The following is a 12,953-nucleotide window of genomic DNA, read 5'->3' on the forward strand; positions in this document are numbered from 1 at the left end:
TCGGGAACTCGGTTGAGGTCCGTCGACAGTAGAGATGGTCGACTTTCTTCCCCTTCGGCTTCCTTTTCTCTGCGTCTTCATGAGAAGTACTCATCTCGGCCCTTTGTTCATCCAATCTCGCGAAACTTCAAAAATCAATAATGTATTGCATTAATATTATATAATGCACACTACTTGCTATATAATGTACACATGAAAGCAAATAATGCACGATTGAATATAACATATAATCAACAATCGATCGATTTTTTTTAAAACCATGATACATAATATATACCATTGTCTACAGTAATGTACAAATAGCAGCAAATAATGTACATATGAATACAAATTTCACTCATTTTGCAGGTATTTTATCACAACGTACAATAATGAACAACAGAGTGCTATATAATGTACAAAAACCAACAAATAATGCACAAATTCAAGGGAACCAATCGTTGTAACTGGACACAAACTCATCATATACACCACATTCTACTATAATGAACAACTTCTTGACGCTAACAAAATGCAAATGCAACAGATTGCTATATAATGTACAAAAACCAACAAATAATGCACAACGTCAAGGGACACAATTCCAAGTAGCGTAACACACAAAATTCATATAAACAACTGGCTTGAATAAGGAATAACTTCTTGAAGACTACAAATGGAGAAGACATGAGATTGCTCACCTGCATTTTGGGTGTTTTGGGTATTAGATTGTCTGCCTCTTTTCGCCATGGTTGTTTTGTCAGACAAATCAACAATCAATTAAAAACAACAAGATGTAGTCTACAAAATCCACCATTACACAGTTATAAAGCAGTAATTAACTACAAACTTCAACAATGGACAAACCCCGACAAAAACGACAGCGATTTCATGATTTCCGGAAAAATAAACAGACGATTTGTGAAAATCGTGAAAAATCAACCCAAGGTTTGTGAAAATCGGCGATTCAAAGTGTCCATTAACCAAAAAATGGAACTTTTAACACCTACCTTGTTGTCGACTGGAAATTGACGGCCGCGCGTGAAGGGATTGAGTCTTCAACTGCGAAACGGCGGCGGAACGTTGATTTAACGGCGAAAATCGAAGGTTGGGTTGATTTTCGGTTGCTTGGAGTAGCGGCTAGGGTTTGGAAATGGGGGGGAATTAGGGGAGATGAAATTCAATCGTGGGTTTGAGGAGTGAGGCGGTTGGAGTGAGAGAGAGAGATCAGTAGATGGAAAATCCCGCTTAATTCTCGCACCTTCCATTTTTATTCATTGTTGTTTTACAATTATACCCATATAATGCACAGAATTAACCTAATAATGCAATACGGGCTCAAATTTCCCCTTTTAATCTAGTCCATCCATTCCATCAATCTAATGGTTGATATTAAGAAGGAAATAGACACTTAGGGTGCAATAGGACCTTAATGCTCCCCTATATATATATATATGTGTCACAAAAAATGCAATATTGTAAACACTAAAATGCAATATATATTTGTAGAAGCTTTAAATGAATTTCGACAGATTGCATTTTTGTTATATGCGGATTGCATTTTTATTGTTGAGTTTTGCATTTTGACTGTTTAATTTGCATTTTATATATAGATGGATTGCATTTATATATGTGAAAATGAAAAACTTAACAATATAAAATGCAATTTATGTGAAAATGCAAAACTCAACACTATATATATAGAGGAGCACTAGGGTGCCCCTTTATTTAGAGTCACAGCGTACATCCAATATGGTGCTGCCATGTGGGACAAAACATGCAATATTTTAAACACAAAAATGCAATATAGTTGTATATGCATTTCCGCATATTGCATTTTTGTCGTAGGTAAATTGCATTTTATAGTGTTGAGTTTTGCATTTTCACATATATAAATGCAATCCGTCTATATATAAAATGCAAATTAAACAGTCAATATCTAAAATGCAAAACTCAACAATAAAAAATGCAATCTGCTGAAATTCATTTATAGCTTCTACAAATATATATTGCATTTTAGTGTTTACAATATTGCATTTTTTGTGCCACATGGCAGCACCAGATTGGATGTACGTTGTAACTTTAAAATTAGTTGTTATACTAGTACATCCCTATATATATATCTATATATATATGTGTGTGTGGGGTTGTGATCAATTGAGATTTTTTATGCTAATTGAGAAATGAGATGCAATATCAGCCACTCATTTTTATTAAATGAGTGGTCCAGATTTTTCCACATGGAAAATATCTTTAGATTAATTAATCATGAAAGGACAGAATGGTAATATCATGGTATATTTTATTTAATAAATATATTATTAAAATTTTTAATTTATTTTTTAATTTATTTTTTAATTTTTTTTAATTTTTTTATTTATTTTTTAATTTTTATTTTATTTTTCAACTACATATACAATTCATGTCAACTACACACATATAATGTCAACTATGTGTACAATCCATGTCACCACACACACAATTCATGTCAACTACACATATAATGTCAACTACGTGTACAATCCATGTTAACTACATATACAATTCATGTTAACTACACAATATAATGTCAACTACATGCACAATTCATGTCAAATAATATTTATTGAATAAAGTTGTTGACATTTGATGTGTAGTTGACATGAATTGTATATATAGTTGACAAAAAAATGAACTTTTTTTAAAAAAATAAAAATAAATAAAATAAATAAAATAAAATTAAAAATAAAATTTTTTTTTACAATTATACCCCCGTGTTGACATAAACTACGTGCTGTTGACATTTCACAAATATTCTGGATGAGTGGCTGAGATTGCATCTCAATTCTCAATTAGGTTCATAAATCTCAACCTAACAAGACCCTATGTGTGTGTGTATCTTATCTGGATCTATCTGATATGAATCTGTCCAATATCTATATTTGATATGTCTGATTATCCGTCTGCACCCTAAATGGGTGGTCTGATTATCTGTCTGCACCCTAAACGGGTGGTCTGCTATCTATCTGCACCCTAAACGGGTGGTCTGTGCGGAGTCCTCTCAAGGACACAAACCCGCGTCTGATTCTATTTTTGATTAGGTCCGCGTACCTTGGTTTGTCACTAAGCACTTGATGGGGCAATATGTGTTTGGATATGTTAAAATGTTGGTGATATTTATATGTGTTGGTTTTTGGTATTGCGTTGTGTAGTTATCCCTTGGAATACTTGTTCCTATGTGAATGTTGATGACTATTAATATATTTTGTGATTAATATTGTCTATTGTTAGCATCTGGGCATGTGTTGGTTTCAGAAGAGATGTTACCCAATTTATGTTAGAAATTACTATGACGATAATACTATGATGGACGTGGTAATTATTAGTAAATTAAATATTTGAATCTACACAATTTTAGTTACATGATTTTCGTTTATAGAGAATGTTGACTAAAGTGTTGGGTGTGCTACAGGTTAGTTGGCATTGGAGAGTACCTGTCGAGGTTTCTTCATGTTTGTCTCAGCGATGCATCCTTGGTGGGTCACTGAGTCTTGTTAGTGATAGATCTTTCGAATTGTTAGTTGTGGAAGCTCTAAATATTATACTAAATTACTTCTGTAATGGTTGTTAGTATTAATAATCTAAATATTTGGTTTTTTAATGAATAAAGAAAATGGAAATTTTAAATTGTCATACTTGATGGTACTTAATGGTGCCTCTTTTGTAACATCATAACGGTCGGATAGGGGTGTTACAAAATCAAACTTGAATATATATTAAAGTTGATGAAAAACTCTTAGATTTGAATCTATGTATTTGAAATCAAACTTGAATATATATTTTGAATATAAAGTTGATGAACAACTTTTATTTAGATTTGAATATATAAAAGTGTCACTTTGCACTATTTCCGTTTATACTTCATCTTCTATCCAACATGTGACAATCATAGGAAATATATGCAACAATTATACTTAAAAACTTATAGTCAAGGCCGGGGTCCAGTATACTAACCCGTGCTAAGAGTAGTGATTTAACTCTAAGAGAAAGGTCTAGTGATCTCGCTGCAACTCAAAAATATGGGCATTTGTGGCTTCAATGCGAAAATTATTATGCATTAAATTATAAGAAACTTTTAAAATCACAAATGAATGTTTGTGAATAGTGTGGATACCATTTGAAAATTAGTAGTTCAGAAAGAATCGAAGTTTCGATTGATCCCGGGACTTGGGAACCTATGGATGAAGACATTATCTCCGTGGATCCCATTGGATTTCATTCGGAGGAGGCGCGTTATAAAGATCGGATTGATTCTTATTAAAGAAAGACAGGATTAACTGAGGCTGTTCAAACAGGCATAGGTCAACTAAATGGCATTCCCGTAGCAATTGGGGTTATGGATTTTCAGTTCATGGGAGGTAGTATGGGACACTATATATAAGAGCAATTTGCACTGTACATCAGTCACATCTACTTAAAGTAAATATATTCATTTTCTTGTTAGCATTAGGGTTAGCATTAGGATAAGTCATAAACATTATCAAGATCGCTTTTGATACCTTTTCGAAATTGATAATGGTTATAATTATTGGGATTTTTTTTAATTCGAAATATGTAAGTATACATGTTTTCATCATTTTTAGCATTCGAGTAAAATTCTTGATTATGGGTTTTTGAAACCATCAGTTAGGTTATTTTTCCATATTATCAACATTTTCATTGGAAAATCACTAAAGTAAAATACTTCATCCGTCATTTTTTAGTACTGTGACTAATTTTAGAGGATAAACATAAATGAAAATCAATTTTAAAATTTGACAACACGAGAGTGCCAATATCTAAGGTCCAAACACAGTACTTCAAAATGAAAAAAATCTTTATAAAAAATTAAAGAATTAAATTCAAATTACTCAAGTAAAGATAGCCCCCTATAGTAGAAGCATTTCTTTTAAGCACGAGATTTAAGAAAAATTGTTTTAAATAAGTTAAGTAAAAAGATAATGATAATAAAGTAAAAATGAAAAAAAAAGTAGAAAGATGAAAAGAGAGTTAAGTAAGAGAGAGTAAAATATTTTTTGCCAAAAAAAGAAATGACTCGGCTACAATGGGACAACCTAAAAAGGAATACGACTCAGCTACAGAATTTACGACAATGTCCAGCAGGAAGAAACCTCAATCATATAACACCAAAATCAAGCATATACATAGAAATAGCAATCTCCAATTCACGTAAATTAATAGCAGGAAAGGGACAATAAGGTCAAGCAAAAGGCCACTTCTCTAACCATCTCCAAAAGGTAAGGGCAGATTTAATACGACACAATGTAGTCGGTTGGTTCTAGTCTAATAACCTTTTTTTCAAGTTCACTTAAGTTGATTACTTGTATAGAAATGAGAGTAAAATCATGCCCGCAATGAAACAAATATCAGTCCTATCATTCAACCAAACGCAACCAAAACAACCCCCACATCTTCAGATCACTAGCAAGAGTTGAGATCAATTGGTACTGTACGGTCCGAATTCTTGAAGCTTTGAACAATAAGCATATTTTATATCAGCTCCAGGTACAAGGCTTCTTGCTTGCTGGTTAGACCCAATTCATCAAAAGTTGAGGGTCTCTCTCCATCTCCTAAAGCACGCCGAGGATATGGCCTTACCTGAAAATAAGAAATACCAGGCATTCAAACATCATCAAGTTCCTAAGTTATACCTTCTTATATTAAGGACTCTCTCTGGAAAACAGTGTGACAAAAGTTTTACCAATCTATAGCTGCCAGGTTTGACCACTCTGCCAATATCAATGTAGTCAAATAAACTCTGTAAAACAATGAACTCAAGTGAGCTAAATAGCTGTAAATGAATTTTGTTAAGTGCAACCAATTGAGATGTACAATACATAATTCGGTTAACAAGGACACCGAATGCAATAACTTCGCCAAAAGGCATTCTATAATAATATTATGCATATCTAATCCAATCAAATATATTTAAAAATGTGAACCAGTCTATTATACTCACTGAATGTAATAACTTAGTCAAAAGGTAAAACCATTTAATAAAATGAAGTGTATAAAGATGAATGAATATGTGCAGTGGTTTTTACAATTGTATTCCCACTATGCATGACCTTTTTAAGTAAGGAACACCAAGAGAAGAGGTGAACAAATGTGAGGGATCTTTGGATGCACAAATCTGAAATGATCACTATAAATTTCTTACAAATTTTCCTCAGCTATTAAAGATATGGTTTGTTATCTTCCAAACCTAAATTTAACCAGATATAAACCAATAATAGAGTGGATTTAAATCTCATTTTCATCGTACAAGATTCCTTTGGTACGTGTATAATAAAACACAACGGCAATCTGCATTTAGCACCTGATATTTTAGCCCAGGGAGAGCAGATATACAACATGTTACCTGTAGCTTGTCAGACTTGAGAAACCGTCGTCCCCGCCTACTTCCATCAGGCATTCGCACAAGGAGGGTTACAGCATTCTCATCATCAGGAGTTGGTTCCCCGGGAAGGGATGCCTCTTTTGCAGCTAATTGTCTCTCATTTTCCTGGACAACAAGAAGACATGCATCCTTCAGGAAATAAGCACTTCATACCACCAAATAGTAATGTGGTCCAATTTAATGAGATAACACCATACAATCACTAGGCACAACAAACATAGGAGCTCCAAACCTACAGGTGACCACTCTCTCATTTTTCTGCAGTCTCACAACTTTGGATTTTTATAAACACCTGGAAGATTCGAAGAGAGAAACTGTCCCTACCCACTAAAAAAATCTTCCTAAGCTTAGTCTTGTGCCTAAAGTGCAATTTTAGGCAAAAATGTGTACTATTATGTAAGCATATAAATGAAACATGCTGTAAATTCTTAAAACCACTATTAGTTCAAGACTTAATTTTCTGCGGAGCATTTGTAGTGGGGCTATAATTTTCAAAACACCATCACAAAAGCAACCAAAACCTAGCATTGCAGATAAGAACAACAGAAAGACTCCATTCCATTAGTTGGCAATTATGTAAGGGTACAATTCCTCAAACAACACAAAATTTACCCAAAGTTTCAACTTTCACACAGTTTCTTAATACATTGCAATTACAAATCAACCTTGTAATGGTTTTCAAATTACAACGTTATCATTTTTTTCAGCAATATAACTATGCTGTTTCACTGTTCAAACAGCCTTGGTTTGATGTCGGAAACTTCAATGATAAATTTAGGGATGTCATAATTTCAAAAGAAAATTTTAAAAGATGGTGTAGTTGCACCATTTTAAAATTCGGTCAAAATTTGCAAATACGGGTTATTGTAGTAGTGTTATATACAGCAATAAACCCTTATAATCATTCCTATGAAGGATCCATTCACTGAACAAGGCTGCATATTCCACTTGAACCTATATATTAAGTGACCCTTTCCAATGTTTTGTGAAAACAACAGAAAAAGAATGCACCCATTGAGATTTGAGATTGGTCTCATGCTATTGAATCGGATGTACTACCTTTTCCATATTTTGTTACGATGGCATAATAAGTTGATAATACAGGCCATAGTACTTTTAAAATAGCAGAACAGATGAATTATTTTTTGAAAGAATGCTGGCCTTATTACATGTACAAATAGAACTAAAAGCTTGCAGAAATTATCGAGTAATAGAAGATGAAAAAGTAAAGCCTGACACAAGACAGGAAGGAGCACACAACACAGCACAAGACAACATAATATACATATCCACAGAGTTGTAACAAGCAAACCATGAAAAAAAGACCTAGGTTTCATCAAATTCATTTAGCTGCACATGGAAACGTATTTTAGGTCACGGAAAGATGAGATAGGCTGGAGAGGTGGAGGCTGGGTAAACAAGAACTAATCCGGTATGCTAATCAATTCTCACTGCAAGGGGTAGCAAAAGAGGCCACTGTAGGATGGATGGTCGTCTGGATTTCTGATTCTAGTGCTATGTGTCATAAAAAGTATGTAAGATGTTTTCTCATAATTAGTGAGTCAGTGACAGAGAGCCATGATCCAATACTATGTTGATAAAACCTAAAAGTCATACAGGACTTCAATGAGCACCCTTCACAAAAAAAATATAAACAGGACATAACTGAACCCAAGGAAGCATATCAGCTCTATAGGTGCCTAAAAGTTCAACTAACTAATAAAAAATTTCAACGTATATACCTGTTCCTCTTGCAACTTTTTGCGCATTGCTTCCTCCCTGAGTTTCTCTTCTGCCAGAGCAGCTTCAGCTTCTTCTTCGGCCTTCAATTCCTTTTCTCGGTCAGCTTGTAATGAAGCAAGATATTCATCATCCTAGATAGAAAAGCATGAATTGTAATCAAACTATCAAAGCCCTGAAAACTAGCTGGTGCTAAAAGCATGAAATGTTAACCTGTTGCTCTCGTATCAAACGCTGGGCAGTAAGAGAAGGTGATGGAGGACGAGGTATATGCCTGGGGTAAGGACCCATAGAGGCGCCTAAACCATTCTGAGATAGATGATGAGGTGCTAAAGGGAAATTATAACCACTTCCTTCAGGGATACCACCAAACATCGCCGCTTCAAGCATTACAGCTTCATCATGTTCCTCAGATGAGATGCCACCCCACTTTTATTATGCATAGACAATAGAAAAAAATAATTATCCCGATATGCATGTTAGTCCATTGAAGACTACATAAAGATACGAGATAAAGAGTTAAGAATTTCAAGAGTTATATTGTCACCTCATCGGATGGAAATTCATTTCTAATTTGGTGGGGTGGGGGAACATAATTTTCTTGTGGAGGACTGGAAGGTGGTGTATCGTCAATTTCTTCACTTTGTTCAGAAGTAACAATAGGGGTTGAAGACACACGTCTTCTCCTACGTCTGACAAGTGGTAGCTCTTCCACATCCTCAGCTTCATTTGGCAAGGTTGTACTTCCGACCTCCAATTGAGATTGCCTGCAGATACTAATTTCTTATCTCACTCCAGGCAACAAAATTATTATTATGTGCAGAATCTTAACATGTAGACACTCATGCAAACTGTAGTTTATCAATCTCATTTGTAACAGAAAGGCTCACCTTCCATTTTCAGATAATCTCCCTATCTCATCTGACACCCCAGGTATCTGAACCACTCCAGAGGGTGTAGCCTTCCCATCTTGTTCCCTGAGAGCTTTTTCCCGCTCTGCAGTCTAGTACCGCTTTCCCATTAGCTGAGCAGCATTAGAGTTAGAAAAATATATCAGATAGAAGAAGAGAAAACCTGCAATGATAAGGAAACGACGTGTTCAAACTCAGCATCTTCTGAATGGGACTGTGTCGGTGCAGGAGCAGGATTGATAACATCCTGCATCAGAACAAAATATGGCCAGCAGTGATTTATTGCACCATTCAGTAAATATACCGATTCATAATTTGCTAAAATATGGTACCTGACTTGACATTCCAGCCTCCTGCTTGGAAGCCTCAATGGCAGCACGTATCATTTCTTCCTCTATATCATTTCCATAGTCAGGCACGTCAAAAATAGTTGGAGCACTTGGTTCAGAAAATCTGGAGCTATTTTCAATCCCATGTGCAGTAGCACGTGTAGTTGGTAAAAATGGAAGGGATTTGTCATCATCTTCATCCTCTACTATGACTGTTCCATGTACTTCAGTTCCATGTTCATGCATAGATTCAGTTACATCTTCAATGATGGGAGCGCCACCAGAACGGCCAGTCTCATCTTTCACCTCAATTGGGATCTCCCTCACCTCTCTTGGATGTGATACAAAGGGTGACCTATTTGAAGCATCACCCCTGTCAAAAATACTTCGAGGGAAGTTGGAATCAAGGAGTGAGAATGGATTTAAATCTCTCTCAAATGGTAATAAGGAAGGTGGAAGTCTATTGGACTCAAATGGAACAGGATCATCTATATCCATGTCTTCAGCTCGAGAAGGCATAAAAGATGTCGGTTGAGTTCTGTATGCAGACAAAGTAAGCAATTTATCTTGACCATAATCAGTCATACTAACTTTAGCTTTTAATTATCTTTAATCAAACAGAACGACAGAATAGATAAGTTACGATGAAGTAAGGTGGAAGCACTAACAAGTTTCTATCCCCTTCTGTGAAATGGGCATTGACAGCTTCATTGAGGTTTCCTAGATGCTCCTGCTCAAGCAAGACAGGAGAACGATACAAAAATGACTTAGAAACGACAGCAGCTTAATTTCAGAGAACAGAGAGTAAGCTCCTTGAACCAATTTAGGAAAGTCAGATAGTTGGCATCCAACAAAATGAGAAATAACAGAATACAGAAACTAGAGTTTCTTAAGAAAACAGTTTAAAACCATTATGGCAAAAATGAAATAACAGGAGTAAATAGTAGGTCGATGGCTCCACTGTGGAAGGAAGTGCCTCTATATGAAATAGCTTTTTGGTAGAAAAATTTGAGCTTCCTCATGATAGTAGCTAAGGAAAAATACTTAGCCCCTAGTTTGAGAGCAGGGATAGATAAGAAGGAAACTAGATGAGTTTAACTTAAACCAATATGAATCTAACAGGAATATAACAAAGAGGAACGTGAAACACAAGCTGAGTAGTTGCCTGGTAAAATTACTTGATTCACCATTCACATTACATATTACTGACTCTGTTAAGAAAATAAGAAGATAAAACAGCTAATGTGTGTGTGTGTGGGGGGGGGGGGGGTCAGTGATAAATTTAACTAACCCAGCATCTAATCTAAGTCTTCTATAGAATTGATTAAAACTTTGACAAATACAATAACAGAGATGGTGAAGTAGCTAGGATGAGTCACTGATCAACCAAACAAAGCTTATGCGTTAGTGAATGGGGCTAATAGACATTTAGCCCTCGGCCCATTGACTAAACTAAAATGATATATATGGAAAGAGCTATTGTGTAAGAAGCATGGTTGCTTCAAGAAATTATCTGTTTGTGGGTGTGGGTGTGCAGGGGAGGGGGGGGGGGGGTCAGGAGATGAATGTGAATGTATTGAATATCAACTTTTGAAGCTAGCAACTAATTTTTACTATCCTTATATAGCCATATCTTCTATGTTTCATCTATAACTGGCATTTTCTTCCTAAATAGTAACAAACTTTTAAAAATAAACTACATCATTTGCACCAATATTTCAACAACTTAATTATTTTACTTCAGTAGGTGCCATAAACATAAATTCATTGGTATGTTGCGCATAATGCGCAAAAATCACAACATTTCTAAAACCTAATAGAGTACTTACATGCTGATATGATATTTCAAATCTGGCATGTGTTTCTCTCTTGGTCCCATAAGGGCTATAATCAATAACTGATTTCATGAAGAATTAACTCTAAAGTCCAAACTCTAAACCACCTTCAACACTGTTTATTTCACTGCATCAGCGCCTCTGTCATGCTTACCAAACACAACAAGTTTTAGCATACACGAACAATGTTGGTTTTCATATGTGTAATGACTAGCAAGTTACAAATAGTCCTAAGATCTCCAAGCTCGCAGACTCAGATTGTAAGAGCAATTAAAATGAAATCCGAGTCTAAATTGTTCCACAAATGCATCTCATGTAATTGGTTTAAAATGAAAATAAAAGAATCAATGTTTTCTATCCCATAGAATCCATCACCACCACCAAAACCGGTATCTTGGCGAGTAAAAAAGGTTACTGATTCGAACAACAACACACTGATCAACAATTAAAATGCTTATAAAATAACCACCATAGTCACTAAATTCCAAAAATATAAAACCACTACCAGCAATACAACAGCAAAAGTTTTAGCACGTTAGTTTTCCTAAAACTAAATTAGTCTCAACCTACTCAATTTCACACTAACATAAGAATCTGAACAAAAGAAAACCCTAATAAACTACCAATACATTTACAAATACATTCGCGCAGCTTGCAAATTGCAATCAAACAACACCGCATATTGTCGATCAGATAAAACATTTAAAAAAATTGGAAAACATATCGCAAAAACAACACTAGCACATAACATAAATTTATAGCACTAATTTCTACTAAAAACTACCTCAAGTTTTTGGATAGCGGTGGCTTCATCGACGCCGGTAATGCTCATGAACGTTTGAATAGCTTCTTGATCAGTCGCCATTTTTCCTGATTAATTCTTAATTATTTCCTGCAAATTTGAGGAAAATGGAAACAGAGTTTGCGTGAGAACTGAGTTATGTGCGCGTATATTTATTTTGTTAAATTTTCAGAAGAAATACGAAGATACTCAGAAAATGTATGAGGGCTGAGCTGTCATTTTGCACCGATTGAGGGGTATTTTGGGTAATAAAATATGATGGCCCTTCTATATTGTTCTAAAATACCGCGATTCAATTACGTTTAGATTCAGGTCAAGGGCAAAGTTGGAAACAGGCCTAAATATTGATAGAATGTGATAAACTCATAAATATTAATATTTTTATTAGACATCGTTTAGAATCAATTAATTTATGTAGTCTATTTTAAAAGTAATTTTTAGTTTTTACGACCTCAAATCAATACATAAAATATATTTTATCTCTTCACTTAACGAATAAAACAAATCTCTTAAAATTTTGATACATCGCCCAAACATATCATTTTTTATAAGACAGAGAATAGTTTTCTTAGAATTAATCATTTTCCTCCATTATAATGGTAATACTTTCTATTGTAATGACCTCATTGTATTTTACTTTTAAATATGACACTTGTTAAGCTTGTACGTCAGGTACTAAGAAAATAAGTTGGTTGACAATTTCGGACAAATTATGAAAATTTGACATGAACTCACCCGAAGTAAGTATATTCAAATCAAGATTAATTAGATTCGGATCAGGTTTACCCAATAGAAAAATGATGATTTCGGATTGGATTCCAATTACCCAAAATCAAATTATTATTTTTATTATTTAGAAAAATATTCTACTTTAATTTTATTGTTTAGACTTAAATTTATGATGAATTTTAATCATGT

General features: G+C 34.5%; 1 protein-coding gene across 3 annotated transcripts; it reads right to left on the reverse strand.

Moving 5' to 3' along the window:
* Nucleotides 1-5,120: 5,120 nt before the first annotated feature.
* On the reverse strand, nt 5,121-12,192 carry LOC125222563 (plant UBX domain-containing protein 8-like). Of its 3 annotated transcripts, none has more exons than XM_048125248.1 (11): nt 12,018-12,192; nt 10,067-10,128; nt 9,402-9,753; nt 9,233-9,316; nt 9,049-9,161; nt 8,706-8,934; nt 8,372-8,587; nt 8,161-8,292; nt 6,380-6,523; nt 5,720-5,776; nt 5,121-5,616 (listed from the first exon to the last, which is right to left on the reverse strand). In XM_048125248.1, exons 1-11 carry the CDS (start codon nt 12,096-12,098, stop codon nt 5,509-5,511), a joined length of 1,578 nt encoding a protein of 525 aa, XP_047981205.1. In that variant the 5' UTR covers nt 12,099-12,192; the 3' UTR covers nt 5,121-5,508. The 3 variants fall into 3 exon arrangements, with proteins under 3 accessions (XP_047981205.1, XP_047981204.1, XP_047981203.1); XM_048125247.1 differs by having other exon boundaries at nt 8,706-8,925; nt 9,402-9,936; XM_048125246.1 differs by having other exon boundaries at nt 9,402-9,936.
* Between the last annotated feature and the right edge of the window lie 761 nt (nt 12,193-12,953).

Source organism: Salvia hispanica, chromosome 4 (genome assembly GCF_023119035.1).
Source record: "Salvia hispanica cultivar TCC Black 2014 chromosome 4, UniMelb_Shisp_WGS_1.0, whole genome shotgun sequence".
In the NCBI taxonomy this organism is placed as follows: Eukaryota; Viridiplantae; Streptophyta; class Magnoliopsida; order Lamiales; family Lamiaceae; genus Salvia; species Salvia hispanica.